At 63.6% G+C, this 19,414-nt stretch overlaps 3 protein-coding genes across 3 annotated transcripts; 2 read left to right on the top strand and 1 right to left on the bottom strand.

Annotated features, from left to right (window-relative positions):
- The first annotated feature begins 3,492 nt into the window (after positions 1-3,492).
- Positions 3,493-6,646, top strand: IGFALS (insulin-like growth factor binding protein, acid labile subunit). Its single transcript, XM_012647698.1, has 2 exons — positions 3,493-3,548; positions 4,751-6,646. Exons 1-2 carry the CDS (start codon positions 3,533-3,535, stop codon positions 6,499-6,501), a joined length of 1,767 nt encoding a protein of 588 aa, XP_012503152.1. The 5' UTR covers positions 3,493-3,532; the 3' UTR covers positions 6,502-6,646.
- Positions 6,647-7,495: 849 nt separating this feature from the next.
- NUBP2 (nucleotide binding protein 2) lies at positions 7,496-13,206 on the bottom strand. The gene is made up of 7 exons (XM_012647697.1): positions 13,155-13,206; positions 10,404-10,522; positions 10,125-10,323; positions 8,947-9,101; positions 8,715-8,825; positions 8,465-8,534; positions 7,496-8,086 (listed from the first exon to the last, which is right to left on the bottom strand). The coding sequence occupies exons 1-7, from the start codon at positions 13,168-13,170 to the stop codon at positions 7,941-7,943; spliced, it is 816 nt and encodes a 271-aa protein (XP_012503151.1). The 5' UTR covers positions 13,171-13,206; the 3' UTR covers positions 7,496-7,940.
- A 375-nt stretch (positions 13,207-13,581) lies between these two features.
- Positions 13,582-19,324, top strand: SPSB3 (splA/ryanodine receptor domain and SOCS box containing 3). Its single transcript, XM_012647694.1, has 7 exons — positions 13,582-13,686; positions 15,043-15,180; positions 17,759-17,936; positions 18,052-18,239; positions 18,315-18,417; positions 18,495-18,620; positions 18,918-19,324. The coding sequence occupies exons 1-7, from the start codon at positions 13,588-13,590 to the stop codon at positions 19,259-19,261; spliced, it is 1,176 nt and encodes a 391-aa protein (XP_012503148.1). The 5' UTR covers positions 13,582-13,587; the 3' UTR covers positions 19,262-19,324.
- The last annotated feature ends 90 nt before the right edge of the window (positions 19,325-19,414 follow it).

Here is a 19,414-nt window from a genome sequence, read left to right as displayed (position 1 = left end):
CCAAATGGAAACAATCCAGTTCTGTCCCTGGTGAATAAACAAGTTGTGGTCTCTCCATAGAACAGTGCTGTTCGGCCACAGCAAGGCAGGAAGCGCTGATCCACGACACAACTGGACGGACCCCGAAAACTACGCTCAGCGAAAGGGGTGACACAAACGAGCGCGTCTCATGTGGGAATGGCTGGGAGCCGGACTGTGGGGAGGCCGCACAGCTTTGCACACTTCCTAAAAGCCACTGTCACCAGGGGTGACCCACACGCTGCACGAGTTCTATGTCAGTGGAGCCATCGTAGAAAAAGAGCTATAGAGAATATCAGCCTCAACAAACAGCAAATGAAACTGAGGAGGAAAAACATGACACGTGTAACGTATCAAAAATACCCACCACGTCGGAAAAAATCTAAGAAACGAGTGCGGGATCACAACATGGAAATCTTCAAACCCACTCCTGAGAGAAGCTGAGGATGACGTGGAAGAAAGGAGGAAACAGCACATCCGCGGGTGGGAAGACTCAGGATCGCGAAGGCATCAACTCTCCACAAACTGCAGCACAAAGCAGAATCCAGCAGGTTTCTGGTTTTGTTTTAGAAACTCGACAGGCTGTTTCCAAAGTTTACATGAAGAGGCAAAGGACCAGGAATACCCACGATGCTCCTGAAGGAGGTGGGGGGCCTGCCCCACCGCGTGTCGAAGGGCCTCCATGGTGGGGACGGCGGCAGCGGCCGGGCAGATGGCGGGAGGGAGGAGAGCCCAGAGAGGCCCTGGCTTACCCGCCCCGACCTGGGGCTGCGGGGACAGCCATCTCACGCACCCTGCTGCGGCCACCGTGGTCCGTACGGAGAAGGAATTAGACTTGAGCTCATGTCTGTGAGCCCTGATCTCACGGAAAGCAGATTAGAAGCCGGACAGCAGATACCACACGACAGCACCACGCGCGGTCCTAAGATACTTTAGGAGAATACACTCAAGTCCTTGTGCCAGGAGGACTTGAAACCGTAAGTCGGACTACATAAAGGATTTTTGGCATTTTTTCCATCTTTATTGTCATATTTGAGGAATCAAGTTCAATACATTACATTTAAGGGACCTCTTCTGAGCCTGAATTAAAATTAAGAACTCTTTCCAGAATCACAGTGAGGATGAAAAGGCCACCCCAGTGCAAGGGAAAATACCGGTGACGTGTACCTCACAAGGGGCTGGAAGCTAGAACGTTTTTTTGTTTTTAAATATCTTGTAAACCAGACTAACACACAACGCAATGGCAAATCAGCACGAGAGCCGGGCATGGCGGCGCCTGCAGTCCCAGCTACTCGGGAGGCTGAGGCGGGAGGATCTCTTGAGCCCAGGAGTTGGAGGCTGCAGGGAGCTATGATGACGCCACTGCACCCCAACCTGGGCAACAGAGTGAGACCACGTCTGAAAGAAAATCTAGGCCGGGCGCGGTCACACCTGCAATCCCAGCACTCTGGGAGGCTGAGGCGGAAGGATCGCTTGAGCTCAGGAGTTTGAGACCAGCCTGAGCAACATGGTGAGACCCCATCTATACAAAATATTAAACGAAAAAGAAAATTGGCAGGAAACAAACTTAAACACACACTCGTTGAAACAGGAAATCCAATGGCCAAGGAGCCTCTGAAAACTGCTCAGTCTCCACTGGCAGCTGAGAAAACACAAACAACAAAAGCCGCCATCCTTTCGCCACCCGAGCAGAGCGTGAACAGAGACGGTGAGGGCAGCCTGAGGTCCGCCTGACTCCCTGGGAAGGGTGGCCTCACCCGCTGTGCAGACACACGCCCCGGGTCCCAGCGACTCCATTCGGTTCTGCTCCTGCTCCGACAGAAACGCACGTGCCCCGGGGAACGCGGTGGCGTCGCTGGAGCCGAGCCTTGGAGCTGCGCGTCCAGCAGCAGCAGCAGCCTGGACGCACAAGAGCGGCGGCCGCAGCCCCCCGACGCCATTTCTGGGAGGATGGAAAAGAGGCAGAACTGGACTCCTCGGGGAGACACTCAGGCGGTAAAAGCAGGGGCAGACAGCGGGGAGCGGCAACAGCGTTCTCGGTGGAACCCGGGGCCAGACGTCTGCGTGCGCGTTCCTCGGCGTCCTCCCAGGATTCGAGAGGCTTAAAAACACACAACTCGGCTGCCAGAAGGCTGTTAAGGCTTCCCTGCCACAGACTCCACCGTGGTTTAGTCGGGTCCCTCCTCCCAAAGCGACACCATGGTAATGTTAACTCCCCGCCCCCCACACGCGGGGACTCCTGGCTCCGGCCTCAGCCCCACGCAGCCGCGACGCAGGCACAGAGGCCCCACTCGGGGACCTTTCCTGGGAAGAGGCCGCCCGGCTGGCCCGGGGGCCCCTGCTGAGTCTGCACTTTCCCCTGTGTAAACTCACCTGTGGATCTTTCTGGGTGTGGACTTTCTCCCTGTGGATCTATAATTTCTCAGAAGAGAAGCCGAGAAACGACCTGGGGAACGATCGATTCTCAATAAAGGAAAGAAGCGTGTCCCCAGCACCGGCGCGGGGGACCTGCCCACAGGACGGGGCACCCTGGAGACCGGGGGTGTGGGTCGCTGCCCCACCTACCTAGTCTGCGCCCACATGTGCCTCTTCCAGCTCCTGTGCATGTGCGGTCCCTCTCCACGGGCAGAGCAAAGCGCCCGCGAGGGGTCCTCGGGGATGGGCAGGGGACAGGCAGGCAGGACGACGGCCAGGCCCCAGGCGCTCAGGCCCGAAAGGAGGCAGTCACCAGCTGGAGATGCGGTTCCAGCAGGACGAGGAGGGCCAGAGGGCGGGTGGGGAGGGGCCGGGCCTCTCCCGGCAGGAGCAGCCTTCTTCCCCTGCCCGGCCCAAGGGCAACCACACGCCAGGCCGCTCCCGCTTCCCTGCTTCCCTACTGGCCTCTTCCCAGGAAGACGGGCTGCGGAAAGCAAACACAGGGCGCTGGTGGTGTTCCTGCCAGGTGTTCCTAGAAGAGGCTTGGGGGTGGGGCAGTGGCCAGACACCAGCTGACCCTGAGGTCACAGGAGGCCGAGGCAGGCCTGGGCCTTGGACGGCCCCTGAGCGCGGGAGCCCGAACAGTGGACCCCTCCGGGGAGAGCGGATGGGCAGCACAGGGAAAGGCGGTGGCGCCCACCGAGCCCAACGGTCACGTCTCAGGCCAGGGGTGGATCCCCAAGACCTCAGAGCCACCTGACGGCTGCCTGCCCACGGGTGGGAGTGGGCGAAGCCCTGGGCTCCCCAGACCTGCCTTGAGTGCCAGCCCACTCCCAGGGGGTCCCCTACCCCCACCTGGCTGCCCGGGCCCACCCTAGCCAGCTCTGCAGGAAAACGGGGACCAGCCGCCTCGGGCCAGAGGTGGCTTCAGCGGACTCTCGCCCGCACTGTCTGCACTGCGCTGGCCGCCCGGCACGAGGGGGTTAACGGGGCTGGGGCCAGCTGGGCCGGGCCTGCGGCTGACAGGCACTGGCTGCCCCGTGGCCGGCACAGCAGACGCCCTCACTCGCTGCAGCCTGCAGCCTGGTCTGCACGCGCAATGGCCCTGAGGAAAGGTGAGGCGCCCCAGAGCGTCCTGCCATTTACTTGGGGGCGGCCACTGTGACCCCAAGCCTGCTGGGGCCAGGGCCAGGGCCAGCCCTCAGGGAAGCTCTGGAGGGCTCAACTCTGGGGGACTCTGGGGACCTCTGGGGTGGGAGGGGGACACGGCTGGGCCTCGCAGTAGAGAGTCTCCATTCCCTTCTCCCACCTCCTCTCCTGTCCCCGAGCACAGCGGGCAGCGCAGGCAGGGCTGGCGAGCTCTCAGCCCCTGCAGAGACCGGGTGCCCCTCACAGCCTGAGCTGTGGGCCTCGCCCCAGGTGGGCCCACTGCCCTCCAGCCACTAGGTCCTCTCCCAGGGCCTAGCCCAGGTGGACGGGGGTGGCGCCTCACACCCCTCATCTGTGGGGTGCCCTGGCCTCAAGCCTGGGCCGGACTCCAGGGCTGCCCCACCCCATCACAGGCCCCCATGCCGCCCTGCCCAACCCCGGCATCCTGAGCTCTCTCGGGCAGGCACGGGGCTGTGTGGCGGGTGGCACGGTGTCCGGCAGGCAAGGTTCTGGGACATTGCTACTGGCAAGACTGCTGCCGGGTCAGTGGGGCCTGGTGCTCCTCGTCCTGAGATGCAACCTGACCCAGGTAAGTAAGTGGGCGGCCTGGGGTCTGCCCCAGGGCCTGGGTCAGGCCACACACACGGGAGAGCAGGCAGGCGAGTGCCCCCCAGCATGTGGGGCTGGCCAGGCAGGGGGTACCTGGCTCACCAGGGTCAACAAGTGAATACCCCACCCAGACCTGCTCTAGAATATTCCAAAAATGGCCAGAGCTCGGCTCGCGGCTCAGTTCCTTCCCCTTTCTCCGGACCACGGTAGCAGCCTGGCCCGGCCCGACTGTCTGCCCTGGGGATGCAGATGGCCACGTGGCCCAGCAGCCAGGACCCAGCCTGCCCAAGCCCGCGTGGCCTGGGTGAAGCCGAGCCAGGTCTTCTCTGCAACAGGACGGGGATGCCGCCCCGCCGGCCCCGCGGTGGAAAGTGCAGAGTCAGCACGGGAGCAGAGGACGCGACTAAGTGGGTGACCACGTACCTCAGTTCATGACTGGGCGCCGCCTCTTCCGTGGCTGAGGCCTGGAGAGGTTCGGCGTCGCGCTCTCCCCAGTCAGACCGGGGCACCCCGCCAGAACCCTCCTAGGTGCCGCCTCCTCAACCCTCTCTCCCCACAGGAGGCCTGGCCCTGGCGGTGCTGCTGGCGTGCTGGGTGGCGCCGGGCCACCAGTGCCCAGCCGCCTGCACCTGCAGCTACGACGACTACTCGGACGAGCTCAACGTCTTCTGCAGCTCGAGGAACCTCACGCAGCTGCCCGACGGCATTCCCGCCAGTGCCAGGGCGCTGTGGCTCGACGGCAACAACCTCTCCTCCATCCCCCCGGCGGCCTTCCAGAACCTCTCCAGCCTGGACTTCCTCAACCTGCAGGGCAGCCAGCTGGGCAGCCTGGAGCCGCAGGCGCTGCTGGGGCTGCGGAGCCTGTACCACCTGCACCTGGAGCGGAACCGGCTGCGGAGCCTCGCGGCCCACACGTTCACGCACACGCCCGGCCTGGCCTCGCTCAGCCTCAGCAACAACCTCCTGGGCAGGGTGGAGGAGGGCCTCTTTGCAGGGCTCGCCAACCTCTGGGACCTCAACCTCGGCTGGAACAGCCTGGCGGTGCTGCCCGACACGGCGTTCCAGGGCCTGGGCAACCTCCGCGAGCTGGTGCTGGCCGGCAACAGGCTGGCCTACCTGCAGCCGGCGCTCTTCTGCGGCCTGGGCGAGCTGCGCGAGCTGGACCTGAGCGGGAACGCGCTGAGGAGCGTCAAGGCCAACGTCTTCGCGCGGCTGCCCCGGCTGCAGAAGCTCTACCTGGCCCGCAACCTCATTTCCGCCGTGGCCCCGGGTGCCTTCCTGGGCATGAAGGCGCTGCGCTGGCTGGACCTGTCCCACAACCGCGTGGCCGGCCTCCTGGAGGACACGTTCCCAGGCCTGCTGGGCCTGCACGTCCTGCGCCTCTCCAACAACGCCCTCGCCGGCCTGCGGCCCCGCTCCTTCAAGGACCTGCACTTCCTGGAGGAGCTGCAGCTCGGCCACAACCGCATCCGGCAGCTGCCCGAGCGGGCGTTCGAGGGCCTGGGGCAGCTGGAGGTCCTCACGCTCAACGACAACCACATCCAGGACATCAAGCCGGGCGCCTTCCTTGGCCTCCTCAACGTGGCAGTCATGAACCTCTCCGGCAACTGTCTCCGGAACCTTCCAGAGCAGGTGTTCCAGGGCCTGGGCAAGCTGCACAGCCTGCACCTGGAGGGCAGCTGCCTGGGCCGCGTCCGCCGGCACACCTTCGCTGGCCTCTCGGGGCTGCGCAGGCTGTTCCTCAGGGACAACGGCATCTCCGACATCGAGGAGCAGAGCCTGTGGGGCCTGGCCGAGCTCCTGGAGCTGGACCTCACCTCCAACCAGCTCGCGCAGCTGCCCCGCCGGCTCTTCCAGGGCCTCGGCAAGCTGGAGTTCCTGCTCCTCTCCCGCAACCGGCTGTCGGAGCTGTCCGCGGAGGCCCTGGGCCCCCTGCAGCGGGCCTTCTGGCTGGACGTCTCGCACAACCGCCTGGACACGGTGGCTGAGGGCCTCTTCTCGCCACTGGGGCGGCTGCGCTTCCTCAGCCTCAGGAACAACTCGCTGCGGTCCTTCGTGCCGCAGCCTCCGGGGCTGGAGCGCCTGTGGCTGGAGGGCAACCCCTGGGACTGCCGCTGCCCCCTCAGGGCGCTGTGGGACTTCGCCCTGCAGAACCCCAGCGCCGTGCCCCGCTTCGTCCAGGTGGCCCCCGAGGGGGATGACTGCCAGCCCCCCGTGTACACCTACAACAACATCACCTGTGCCAGTCCCCCTGGCGTCGCGGGCCTCGACCTGCGGGACGTCGGTGAGGCCCACTTTGCTCACTGCTGACCCCGGGCTCCAGGCTGTGGTCCCCTGCCTGGTTTGCCCTGGCCAGACACTGCCCTGTGGTCACGACAGGTCCTTGCTGTCCTCAGAATGAGGAGCTGTGAAGGACGGTCCCGGGGGTCTGCCAGCCTGACGGGGTGGGGGTGGCGGTGGGGGTGGGTGGGCACGGCAGCCTCCCTGCTGTCACCAATTAAAGGACGACAACATGCCGAACACAGTGTATGGCTTAAAGCATTCGTCCTGGGCCCCTGGCCCTGCCTGGCCGGGCCCGGCCTCAATCCTGCACCCAGCGAGTCCTCCTAGTCCTCTAGGTGGCCCCCCAGATTCCTCCCAGGACGCCCACCCCCACCTGAGGAACAACGGCACTTTCTCAGGTCCTCCCAGAACCTCAGCATCTCGTCTCTCCTCTTTGGGGTGTTGTCCTCAGGACTGGGCAGTGCCCCCGTCCTGGCAGCCGCAGCACAGGGCAGGTGGTGGCCAGGGCCCTGCAGCCACTGCCGAGTTGGCAGGCGGCAGAGGTGGCTGGCCCACACTGCAGTTCCCACACGTTTCCTCAGGGAAATGCCATCTGCAGACCAGGCGCAGCCCCACCGCCGTCCCACCTGGCCCTAGGAATCGCCGCTGAGCTGCTCTCCCTGGCCCCGCACGGCCGTTCTGCTTCTCTCAAGTTTCCCTTCCTGGTCTCACCAGGAAAAGGCAGGAAAGAGCTTCCGGGACCCTCAGCTCACTCTCAAACCCACCTCTTCTGGTCTTGGTCCCTTTGCACCCTGGTGTCCGTGTCCCCCGCAGAGTGGACAGCTCCACCTTGGCTGAGCCCCCCACGCGGCTTTCTCTGATATAAAATCTCCCCCAAACTCCCACCACATGGGAAGCAAATGCGTCCTCACCTGGGTCTCCAGGGCTTGTCAACAGCAGGACCTACGGAAGCAAATGCCGTCTGACCGCCAAGAACAAAAAGTCCAGAGAAGTCTGACCTGCACCCGTGGCAGCACACGGGACCCGTTTAATGGTGGGTTCCTCCAAGTCATGTGACACGTCTGAGGTTATTTTACCCACAGAGCTCCCGCTCCTCCCGTGAGTGCAGATCGCTCACGGACCCTCAGGGTGTGGGCAGCCCAGGGTCAGCTGAGGGCCGTGGAAGTCCCGAGAGCTTGGTGAACCGTGGGGGACACTCAGCTGCCAGGAGCAGCCTGTCCCTCTGGCGCAGGGATGCAGCGTGGGAAAGTGACGAGCGCTGGGAAGCAGCCGTGGCGTGGGGTCCCAGAACACGGGCTCACAGCCACAAGGCACCGGGGCCCGAGCTGTCCTTGCAACCACCACCAACCGCCGGGAGGAAGCGCTGTCAGGCTCAGCCAGAGATGAGCTGACGTGGAGGAAACACGGTCCCCGGGCCCTCTGCCCCAGGGATTCCTCTCGGGGCCTATGACGAGGCAGCTCCTCTGTCAGGAGGCCTGAGCAGGCGTCGCGTCCAGAATCTTCTGGGCTATGGCGGCGAGTGCAGGAAACGCAGGGCTGTTGGGGAACTCCTGGATGAAGTCGCGGCCCTCCTCGAGGCTCCTTGTGAGCGCAGGGTCCAGGGGCACAGAGCCTATGGAGACAGAGCAGAGGCCGAGCCCTGCTGCCTTCCCTGCTGCGCTTGAGAGGAGCGCAGGCGGGCGCCAGGACTGGGCACACTCGACAGCACGGCTCCCGGCACCACAGGTGGGGGACAGTGGCCACCGTCCTCTGCTCCCCTGGGGCGTCAGCAGGCGCGTCCACCATGCGGCACCTGCCCAGAGCCCGAGGTGCCTGCTTGGCAGGAATTGCCCGGAGACGAGCCGCAGCGCACGGCCGGCGCCTGCCAGTGCGCGAGAAAGACGGGAGGAAACGGCTCCCGCTGCTCCCCCGGGCACTCGGTGGGCACAGGCCAGTCAGACCCACCCAGAGCAGCACTCAGGGCCCCAGACACCAGGCTCTGGTCACTTACCTAAGAAGGGGACCCCGGCGAGCCTGGCCAGCTCCTCCCCGCCGCCCCTGGAGAAGACGCTGGTGCACTCCTAGGAGACAGGGCTGTGAGGACCAGGCTCGAGGACGCCTCCGGTGCTCATGCAGGTCCAGGAAACTGGCCCTCGGCCTTCGCTGGTTACTAACCTGCCCTGGGTGCTGACGCTGGCTTCCTCGTGGCCTTGTGCCCCCACCGACCCACCTACCCCACCCAGCGAGTCCCCACGACTCACTGCACAGTGTGGGCAGGTGAAGCCGCTCATGTTCTCCACGACCCCCATCACCCGCAAGCCAGTCTTCCTGCAGAAGGTCAGCTCCCGCCTCACGTCCCCCACGGACACCGCCTGGTGGTTGAGACAAGACCCGGACAGTTGGCTGCAACTCAGCCAGGACACGCAGATGCCAGCCCAGCCCAGCCGTGGGAGAGGCCACACGCCGAGGAAGGGATGGTGCTGACAACAGTACCTGAGGTGTGGTGACCACAAGGGCCCCCAGGGGCCTGTAGGGACGCAGGGCTTCCACGGCGGCCATGTGTTCATCAGAGGTCCCTGGGGGTGTGTCCACGACCAAGTAGTCCAGCTGTCCCCAGGCCACATCGGACACAAATTGCTTGATCAGTGCTGCGGGGGGGGGTCAGCCCGGAAGCCACACGTCAAGCAGGTGGGGTCCCATCCCAGCGAGCCGCCCTCCCACCAGCCCCCTTGAAGACTCTCGGAAGGCTCTGGGACCACCTGCAGGAGGGGCAGGTGCTGGTTCAGCTGGTGGCTCTGGCCAGGAGCGGGGTGGCAGGAGGCCGTAGGCAGGCAAGCCTGTCCCCAATCCGCCTCGCACCCCACCCACGGGGCCGGTGGCTGGTCCTGCCAGGGCTGCAGCTCAGGAAGGGGAGCCCTGACCGGCCTGGGGTGTCAGTGCCCACAGGAACACCCTGTCCTCATGCCGAGAGGTGGCAGCCCACGGTGGATGCCTGGCTGGTATGTCGCAGAAGCCGCTGTCTGCCCTGAGCTTGCTTCTCCCCGTGACAGCCCTCCCTGCAGTTGGGGGTGCGTCTAATGCCACCTGCTGCTCCAGAGCCCCCCCAGCACTGGGGGTCCTCGGGTCCCTGTCTGAGCAGACACTGCTCCTCCTGCCCAGGAGTCTGAACGCCGTGGCCGACGGTCTCGGCGATGCTGACTAGATGAGAGCTGCCCTCTCGGGCTCATCTCACACCCTGCTCGCAGCCCGCCATCTGGGTGTCGCGGATGCCACACGCAGGTCCCCAGGCACAGCTTGACTACTGAACAGCGAGCAGCAGCGTTTCCGCAGAAAGAGACAGAGAGGCCAAACAGACACCTTCCAACAGATGCCTTTATCAGGGGGCAGTGGCCATGTAGGAGGAGGGACAGCAGCCCTGGGCTTTCTCTGAGGTTTTTTAAAAAACATCTTTTTTGAGACAGAATCTTGCTCTGTCGTCCAGGCTGGAGAGCAGTGGCATCATCACAGCTCACTGTAGCCTCAAACTCCTGGCTCCAGCGATCCTCCTGCCTCAGCCTCCTGAGTAGCTGGGACCACAGGCGAGCACCACCATGCCGGGCTTCCTCCAAGGCCTCTAACCGAGCACTGAGGGGCTGGCTGGGAGGGGGCAACGGCCACCCCCCCATCATTACCGTTCTTCTTGGGGCCTCTCCACACCACGGCCTCGTCCGGCTGCTCCAGCAGGAAGCCCACGGACATGAGGGAGATGCTCTGCTCCTGGTCCGCGAAGACGGGCACCCAGCCGCCGTTGCACTGGTGCACGGCCTTGCCCTGCGCCCGGAGCATGCGGGGGATGCTGGGGCCACACAGGTCCACGTCCAGGATCCCCACCTGCAAGGGGACGGAGGGCACATGCCGAGTCTCCCTCCGCCCTCGCCGGGCAGGGGCAGCCCCGAGGGGCGGGCGCTCACCTTCTTGCCTGCGTGGCGCAGAGCCAGGGCCAGCTCGGTGCAGACGGTGCTTTTTCCGACGCCTCCCTTTCCTGAGAGGATGAGGATGATGTGCTGGACGCCGGCCAGGTTCCCAGGCTCTGGTCAGGGATGTGAGACAGACAGGCCGGGACCCTGAGTGCCTCGCCTCTCTGCCCACTCAGCGCCGCGAGCCCCGGCCAGGCTCACGACCAGACCCGAACGCGGCCCCTGTCCCCTCCCCTGGCATTAATGGAAGGTCTTCCAGCAGCCCGACCCACAGTGGGTTCCTTCACCCCCGAGCCCTGCACTGGCTCGGTATGAGCGCACATGTGCGTGTAACACGTGCACGGCTCCCACCCACGGACAATACGATCCTAAACCCGCCAGCTCCATCTCGGTTCTCATAGGAAACAGGTGAGGGAAACAGGTGAGACAAACAGGACCTGCTGACGGGACCCACAGCACCTCTGTGCTGGAGGAGATGCCAGCCCTTCCCCGGAACACTCTCCTGGGGTCAGAGGTGGCGGTGGCCCTGGGCCTCCAGTTCCTAGGAGGACACTGACGCTCTGAGGACCCAGAGCGGCCACAGTCCAGCTGGCTCCCAGCCGCGCTCCTGGCCGCTGCAAGGAGTCTTAAGAAACCTTAGCAAACAAGAGCTGCCCCAGGATGCAACAGTGTCCTTGGCCACTCCTCACACAGGCCCCGGTCCCCACTCTGGGTCCCTGCCAACTCCTCTGGCCCAGCTCCTCTTCCTTCCGACGGTCTGCGGTGCTGCCAAGTGAGCGTTCGCCGCAGGGGCTGCCCCCGCGCAGGAACCATCCTCAGCCCCGCTGCAAGCCCCTGCCGCTGGTCTGCAGCGAGCCGCTCTCTCTACCACCTCTGGAGAGGTCCTTGGAAGGGGGGCTATGAGGCGTTCCACGAATGACCCGTAAATGCGGTCCCTGCACTTGATCCACCTCGAGGGCAGGTTTAAAGGCTCCCAAATCCAAAGCCTCCCAGGAAGAACTCGGGAACTCAGAGGGAACCTGGCCCAGCTTTCAGGCAGGTCCTTGTCACAAACGCGCTACAGCACCTGCTCTAAGTCTTTCTAAGGTGACACAGAAAGGGCACCCTTCCACCGCGTACCAGCATAAAGCCAGAGACCACAGCCTTGCGGTCACCCCTGTGGCAATGAATGGGTTGTTACTTAAATCACTCAAACACCAACAGGTGCGGGAAGAAACATGTGCGGACGGTTTAAGCTCACTTCTGTTGCTGCTGGGGGACTCTGTCCGGGCCTCTGGTGGAGACTGGGCGGGGTTTGGGTGCTGACTCTGCTCTGCCATTGGCGCTGGTGCGGTGTGACAAAGTTCTAAATCCCAGGGAGCCTGGCTTTCCTCAGCAGAAGCGGGGAATGTCACCTGCCTGGTGGGCTGGTGCGGAGCCGCACACAGGACGCGGTGCCAGGTAAGTGGGAGGAGCAGGGCCTTCCCACACAACTCTGCGGAAACCACCTGAACAACCTCCACTGCTAAGCAAAGTGGAAAAGTTTATAAGCAGATTATAAACGAAGCACGTTGACTACAGGGCCTAACAGACGAGAGACTGTGCTGGAGGGAGCAAAGAAAGACGAACATAAAGCAGGACCCCACGGAGGAAGTGGGGATCCTCTCTGCGGATAAGGTATCCTGCTCAGCCTTGTGTATAAAGTCCAGCCAAATCCAGAACATTCAATATGCGGGACAAACACGTGTTTTTATAGGAAAAGGCTCCTTCTAGAAAAACACAAGTAACTGATGCCAGGCGTTGCCTGTGGGCACAGGGAGGTCAGTTCTTTTTTTTTTTTTAACCGTATACCCCTTTAGGCCTTTTAAATTTTTATGTGCGTTTTTTCCCCTAGTTTAAAGAAAGCTTTTGAGTTGACACAGTGGCTCACGCCTGTAGTCCCAGCTACCCGGGAGGCTGAGGCAGGAGGATCGCTTGAGTCCAGGAGTTTGAGGTTGCTGTGAGCTATGATGACACCACAGCACTCTAGCCCAGGCAACAGAGTGAGACTCTGTCTCCAAAAAAACAAAAAGATAAATGTAGCAACCACTACTTACAAAGGCCTACTTTGGCTAATCTGTGCAAACTCTGACACACCTACTTGTATGTATTCTGTCCCACACGAGAATTTCACTTTTTTTAAGGCTTAGATACGACAGTACTTCCACAAACAACTAAAAATATGTGACACTTCGGTACTTCCTTCTTTTTAGAATATTACATTTAAACCAAACTTCTTTTTACTTCTTGTCCAAACTTTAAGCAAGGCAGCGTCACCAGGCTACTAAATCAAAAATCCATAGCATAAGACAGGGAAATAGCTGCATTTAAAAAACAGACAAAACAACTTTGCGCGCACTCTGAACACAACTGCAGAAACACCACCTGCCCGTGAGCGCGCGCCGGCCTCCCCCGCAGGTGCGACGCATACCTGTACCTTAGCGCACGCGGACGCGCCGCCAACGCAACCTTCCCCCGCAGACAACGAAGCTTAAAAAAAGTGGCCGCGGCGGGTCCGGCCCCGCTCCTGCCCCCGGGGACCCGCGAGTGCGGCCGGTCGGGGTCCCGCGCCCGGCTCCCGCCCAGCCCCGCCGGCCTGAGACTGGCGCACTGGAGCCGCGCGGCGTGGCCTCCCCGGGAAAGGCAAAGCGCGGCCGAGCCCCAGGCCGCGAGGCCGCGAGGCCGCAAGGACGCCGCCCCGACCGCCGCCGTCCCACCAGCACTTACCCGCCGCCGCCTCCATCCCGCCGCCGGCTGGAATTCGCGGCTTCCGTCCGTTTCCGCCTTCCCGAGTGAAGAGCCTTCAAGCCAATGGGAAGTGCGAGCCCGCCCCCGGCTCATCTTGATAGGACTAGTACCGCTTCCCTCAGCCAATCGGGTCGTTGGAGGAGTTCCTCAGCCCGGCGCGCCGGATCCGGCTCAGACGAAACGGAGGGCGACCTACTTCCTCGCCACGCTCGCTAGTGGGACCGCCTCCCGTCCGCGCTACGCCTCCAATGGGCGGGCGGACTTCCTCTCTGTCGGCTTGAGATGTGACCAATGGGAACGTGGCACCAAGATTGACAGGTCTTGCAACTTCTTGGCCGCGGCCGGCAGGCCGGAGACCCTCCCCCCGTCCGAAGCCGCGAACCGAGCGCGTCGGCTGCGGGCAGCCGGGCCAATGCGGCGCGGGGGGCGGGGATTGTTTACGTCCCGCTCCGGAGCGAAAAGTAGGTCACGGCCGGCCCGGCGGAGCGCGGCGGCGGCGGCGCGGCTGCAGGTGAGCGGCGGTGGGGCCGCGGTCTGCGCCTCCCGGCCTGGGTGGCCCGCCGCCCCCGAGGGCTCGGGCGGCCGCGCGCTGACCTTGCGGGCCGGGCCGGAGCGGAGGGCGCCGGCGCCGTGAGGCCCGCCCGGCCTTTGTTCCTCCCAGGCGGCCGCAGGGACTGCGGAGCCCGCGCCCGGGCCGCTGTCGCCTCGGGCGGCCCGCCCGGCCCGGGGCCGCGGGACGGGGAGCAGCGCCGGGCGGCACAGCCTCGGCCTCGGCTGGCGCGGTGACAGCGCGCCGGGCCATTCATTCGGCGAGCGTCACGTGGCGCCTACTGTGTGCGCGATGCGGCGAGCGGAGATTAAGCCGGGCTGGGAGCCGACGGTGGCCGCGGGGCGGGCGCAGGGGCCGGTGCGCCCGCGGCGGCGCTCCCAGCCCTGGACAGCTGCACCTGCGCGCGCTCACCTGGTGCTCGGGGTCCGCGGCCTGGCCGGCCCTAAGGTGGGAGCAGTGCCCGCCTCACTGGGATTTCAGCCGGGCGGAGCCGGGCACTAGATAGCCCGAGACCAGCGTGTCACCGTGGGTTGGACCTGGAAGGTGAGGGCCGGAGGCGGAGGGGGACCCGCCTTGAGCAGGTGCAGGGGGGCATTCGGGGAAAAGGGCAGGAGCGAGCTGGCATCTGAGAGGAGGCGGTGTGACTCGAGGAAGCAGAGAACCAGCCTTTTTGGAGTTTTGCGTTTTATCCCAAGAACAATGGCAAGCCCTGAATGGGTTTTAGGTTTGTGTTTCAAAAGAGAACTTGGCAGTAGTGAGTGAAGTGGAAGGTGAGTCATGTGGTCCACGGGATGGTGGCCCCGCGGCAGCGAGGAAAACAGTCGCGTGCGGTGGGGTGTGCCGGGCAGTCAGGCCTTGGGGAAGGAGGAAGGGTGTGTCAGGGATGGATGGATGGCTGCCGTGTTTCTGGCATGAACTGGGAGGTTGGAGAAGCCATTTGTCAAACTGGACAATGAAGGAGGAGCCAGTCAAGGTTTCAGATGCCTGTGGGACACGCAGGCGGGGCACCAGGTTTATGAGGAGCTGGAGAGATGGGCTAGGAGTCACATTCCGGAGTCATGGATGTCTGGATGGCATTCCACACCATCTACCTAGGTTTTATTGAGGTGCTCAGATACTTGAGTGAGGTACAGGTTCACGAACAGTCCTGGAGCCCTGGCTTCTGAAGCCCCTGCCCGTGGGTGGGTCGGGGCCGTCTGCGGAGCAGCTGAGACATGCCTGAGAAGTGCTGCAGGCAGACGACTTGGGGGGGGCAGTGCTGGGGGACATTCCGATGTGCTGCGTGTCTTCTTTTGCTCAGAACCGTTTTTCTTCCAGATTCTCTCCACCATGGCCAGACGCCCCCGGAGCAGCAGGGCATGGCATTTTGTCCTGAGTGCGGCCCGCCGAGACGCAGACGCCCGAGCTGTGGCTCTGGCAGGCACCACTAACTGGGGCTACGACTCAGACGGACAGGTAGGTCCCAGCGGGCGAGGCTGGGCTGGAGTGTGCAGATGATGCTCTAGGCAGGTGCTACCTGATAGGGGACTGTCTCCTGGGTGTGCTACGCTCAGTGAAGTTCTTTAACCTGGGGGAGGGACACACAGCCTCGGGGGTGACAGGACCTGAGAACAGACACCATGTTCTTCTCTGTTTGCTCTTCTCTGCACAGTGCAGTGTGTGGAGAGGTTGGCAGTTGGTTTTTGATCAGTTCATCCTGCAGAAATTCTCTGTTGTGTCTACCCAGTTTCCAGAGGTAGCTGTGGTTAATTTGGTGTGCACACTCCTGGAAGTTTCTTCTGCCGGTACAAACACGTGCTGTATGTTCGCGTGTATACATGCAAGAAAAAGAGAACCTTGATTCTTGAAAATCAAAGTTCCTGGGCCTTCTTCCATCCAGGGAGGCACAGAAACACAAAGCCGTCGGGGGCGAAGCTCAGGGGTTCGTCTGCAGCGGCTGTCCGATGCCCCTGTTGGCCTCGCAGCCAGCGCCGCACTGCACCCGTCGGTCTGTGCTGACGCTGCCACGGCAGGGCCGACGGGCCAGGGTGCTCAGCCGCTCTGCCTGAGGGGGGGCAGTGAGGCGGGAGGGGGGCGAGGTTCTCAGTTGGTGTCCTGAGGTCTTCCTTAGACCAGTGCAAGAGTTTGGCCATTTCTTGGGTGACTGTCTCTGCACTGTTGCCACAGCTATCCTGCAATGTTGTTCTGTCCCAGCCAGGTGTCCTGGGAGGGGCTGGGCTCCTCTCCTCCCAGAGTGAGGGCTTGTCCCTTAGTCTGATGGGACCACCAGGCCCTGGGGGTGGACAGGGAGCCCTGGTCTACTTACCAATCTGCTCCAGCCCAGGAGGGGGCCAGGCCTGCATTCCTGCCCTGCCTCCAGGTGCCACTGGTTACGTGGCTGAGCAGGCTGCTCTCTTGGGTCTGTCCCTGCCTCGCAGGCTCATGGCTGTGGGATGCAGGTGGTGTCTGCGGGCCGGGTGCAGCGTCTGACGCATGCATGCTGCTCATGCTCTGTCACCAAATGGGCCTGCAGTGCACGTGTGTGGGCAGGTCATCCTGAGTGCCTCAGAAGGCTGAATGACACACACCACCTCCCTTCCCTCTGCCTACAGCTGCCAGTGGGGTCAAGTCTGTCTCCTTCCCGGGGGCCTGTGGTGCTCAGTTCTGTGCCTGGGTTCCTACCTCAGAGGGCCCGCCCTATCTGCAGGCCGGGACGCCCCTCTCGAGGACGGCTGTCCCATTCTGGTTGGTCCTGACAGGCCCACATCCACCTGGAAGCCAAGTGAGCTTCCTGTGTCCTGGTTCTCTCTGGCTTCTCCTGGGGAGGCAGGTCCCCCGCTGAGGCAGCACCCCCACGTGACCTGTCGTCCCAGGGCAGCACACGCTGCTCCACCCTGCAGGTGCCCGTCCTTGACACAGGCCTCCTCACTCAGCCAACTCCTGTCGACTCACTCAGTTCAATGGCGACCGTGCGGCCACCGTGCCAGACACCGGGTGTAACAGGAGAGACTGGAGGGACCCGGCCTCCCTTGAGGAGCTTTCGTTCTATGGGAAGAGACACAGAAACAGGACAAAAGATTTCAGAGAATTGTGATGAGAAGAAATTGAAGGGGGTGGAGGGTCTACGGCAGGAGCAGAGCCCCACGCTGGGGCCGGCCTGACTGAGGGCTGCAGAGGAGAGGACAAAGGGGAGGGCAGAGGTGGGCCAGGGGTGCCCTGCAGCGGGCCTGTGGACTTCCTCAGGGCAGCAGGGGTTACAGGAAGGAGCCAGGGCCCAGCTGAGGGGGAGGCTTGGCCTTGGCCCTCCAGGCCAGCAGAAGCGACCTACGCTGGGCAGGCCTGGCCTCAGCGCAGGAAGGACCAGGTTCACAGACCATGCCTGGCTGGCCTCCCAGGAAGGCCTGTGGGTCAGTCTGTTGCCAGAACCTGGCCAGCTCAGCCTTGGTGTCTGGCCACCGGGCCAAGACCAGGCCCCCAGGACTTGGAGAACATGCCATACGGACTGAGCCCCTTGGAGGTGGTGGCCGAGTCCCAGCTTCCTGCTTTCCTACAGCAGAAGTGTGAAGCAGCAGCAGCAGCACGAGCCACTGGGCCTCGTGAAAGTGCCACTCCCTGCCATGGACCATACGACGTGAGGAGCCCAGCTGCTGTCTGGGAGACCCATGCTGCCACCCCCAGGGCAGGGCCTGTGGCTTATCCGTGACCCAGAATCTGCCCTGAGAAAGCCGGGCAGGAAGCTTGGACGACACCCTGGTGTCCATCAGCGGCTGGGCCTCTAGGGCACTGCTGGCGCAGAAATGGGCAGGAGCCTTTGTGCCGACTCCCACAGAGCAGCAGCATGAGGGGCCTCTGGGAAGGGGCCGTGCCAGTTCCTGCACCAGGCGTGGGCAGGAGCATGTCCCGGTCACCGCGGGGGGCGCTGTGAAGTGGGCCGTGCAGTGCTGGTGGGACACGGGGCAGCCCCTACCTCAGTGGATCTGAGTGGTTCAGCCTTTAGGGGTCGGGGCCAGCAGTGGGTGGGCGGCAGGCAGTATGGCCCATCCCTTCCTCCCAGCACAGTGACTCGGATTCCGACCCCGAGAGCTCGCCCCTGCCACCATCCATCCCCAGCGCGGTGCCCGTGACCGGGGAGTCCTTCTGTGACTGTGCCGGCCAGAGCGAGGCCACCTCCTGCAGCAGCCTGCACGTGGCCCACCGGGGCAAGGACTGCCGCTGCGGGGAGGAGGACGAGTGTGAGTGCCAGGGTGCTGCGCCGCCAGGACTGCGCCAGCAGGCAGGCCTGCGGTGGGCAGGGGGAGCCCGGGGAGCTCCGGGGCCTGCCCCAGCCTGGGCCTCTCCCTCTTGCAGATTTTGACTGGGTCTGGGATGACCTGAACAAGTCCTCGGCCACCCTGCTGAGCTGCGACAACCGCAAGGTCAGCTTCCACATGGAGTACAGCTGTGGCACTGCAGCCATCCGGGGCACCAAGGAGCTGGGAGAGGGCCAGCACTTCTGGGAGATCAAGATGACCTCGCCCGTCTATGGCACCGACATGGTAAGTGGCTGCCGGCTGGGGGTGTTTTGGAGGGCTGGCCCTGGAGGCCCTGCCACCCAGCCCCCTTGTTCCTAGATGGTGGGCATCGGGACGTCGGACGTAGACCTGGACAAGTACCACCACACGTTCTGCAGCCTGCTGGGCCGGGACGAGGACAGCTGGGGGCTCTCCTACACGGGTGCGTGCAGCTAGCAGGTGGGGCAGGGTGGGGTGGAGGCTCGGCTCCTGGGCTCACCCAACCCCCCCTGCCCCCAGGGCTCCTTCATCACAAGGGAGACAAGACAAGCTTCTCCTCGAGGTTCGGCCAGGGCTCCATCATCGGTGTGCACCTGGACACCTGGCACGGAACACTGACCTTCTTTAAGAACAGGAAGTGCATAGGTGAGGGCAGCCGGGGCGCAACTCCTCTCAGCCATGACCTTGCGTGGAGGCCCTGCAGGAGGCAGGTACCCCAGCCCAGGCCCGTCCCAGGCCGACCAGGGCTTCCCCCAGAAGCCAGAAGTCCCGGGGTCCCCAGAGGGTGGGCCAGGGGCCAGTGCAAGGCCAGGCTGGAGTCTCGTAGGCCAGAGCATGAGTCCTGACGTCCCTACTCGGCTGCTCACCCGGTCACCTTGGCATGATGCCCCTGCGCTGCCCCGCTTACCGGCCCAGGGCTCAGGCCAGAACGCTCCCTTCCAGGAGTGGCGGCCACCAAGCTGCAGAACAAGAAGTTCTACCCAATGGTGTGCTCCACGGCGGCCAAGAGCAGCATGAAGGTGATCCGCTCCTGTGCCAGCGTCACCTCCCTGCAGTACCTGTGCTGTTACCGGTTGCGGCAGCTGCGGCCAGACTCAGGGGACACGCTTGAGGGCCTGCCCCTGCCGCCTGGTCTCAAGCAGATGCTGCGCAACAAGCTGGGCTGGGTCCTGAGCATGAACTGCAGCCACCGCAAGCCCCCGGCCCCCTCGCCCAAGGCGGCCGCAGCCAGTCCCGGCGGCCCCGAGACCAGGCCCTGCCAGAGGAAACGCTGCCGACGGACCTAACTTATTTTCCAATGAAAACTGCCTTCTTGGGCCTGGACAGCTGTTTTCTCTGTCCCTTCCTTCCGGCCATGCTCCAGGGCAGCAGAGGAGGGAGGAGTGGGGTGAAGTATCTGGAGCCGTCCCCCTGCCTCCCGAGGCCAGGACAGTCCCTCC

The sequence above is a fragment of the Propithecus coquereli genome, unplaced genomic scaffold (genome assembly GCF_000956105.1).
Source record: "Propithecus coquereli isolate 6110/MARCELLA unplaced genomic scaffold, Pcoq_1.0 Scaffold27, whole genome shotgun sequence".
NCBI classification, from domain to species: domain Eukaryota; kingdom Metazoa; phylum Chordata; class Mammalia; order Primates; family Indriidae; genus Propithecus; species Propithecus coquereli.
Note: the sequence above shows the minus strand (reverse complement) of the source record. Positions and strands in the feature narration are given on the sequence as shown.

What these genes read in the sequence shown, in the direction of transcription:
- NUBP2 (XM_012647697.1), bottom strand. An exon ending in GAGAGGCCCCAAGAAGAACG is followed by an intron (nt 9,102 to 10,124) that starts GTAATGATGGGG and finishes CCCCCCCCGCAG; the next exon opens with CACTGATCAAGCAATTTGTG. An exon ending in TCACCTGCCCACACTGTGCA is followed by an intron (nt 8,535 to 8,714) that starts GTGAGTCGTGGG and finishes CCTGTCTCCTAG; the next exon opens with GAGTGCACCAGCGTCTTCTC.
- SPSB3 (XM_012647694.1), top strand. Translation starts at nt 13,588, where the DNA reads ATGCGGCGCGGGGGGCGGGGATTGTTTACGTCCCGCTCCGGAGCGAAA. An exon ending in CGGCGGCGGCGCGGCTGCAG is followed by an intron (nt 13,687 to 15,042) that starts GTGAGCGGCGGT and finishes TTTTTCTTCCAG; the next exon opens with ATTCTCTCCACCATGGCCAG. An exon ending in GCTACGACTCAGACGGACAG is followed by an intron (nt 15,181 to 17,758) that starts GTAGGTCCCAGC and finishes CCTTCCTCCCAG; the next exon opens with CACAGTGACTCGGATTCCGA.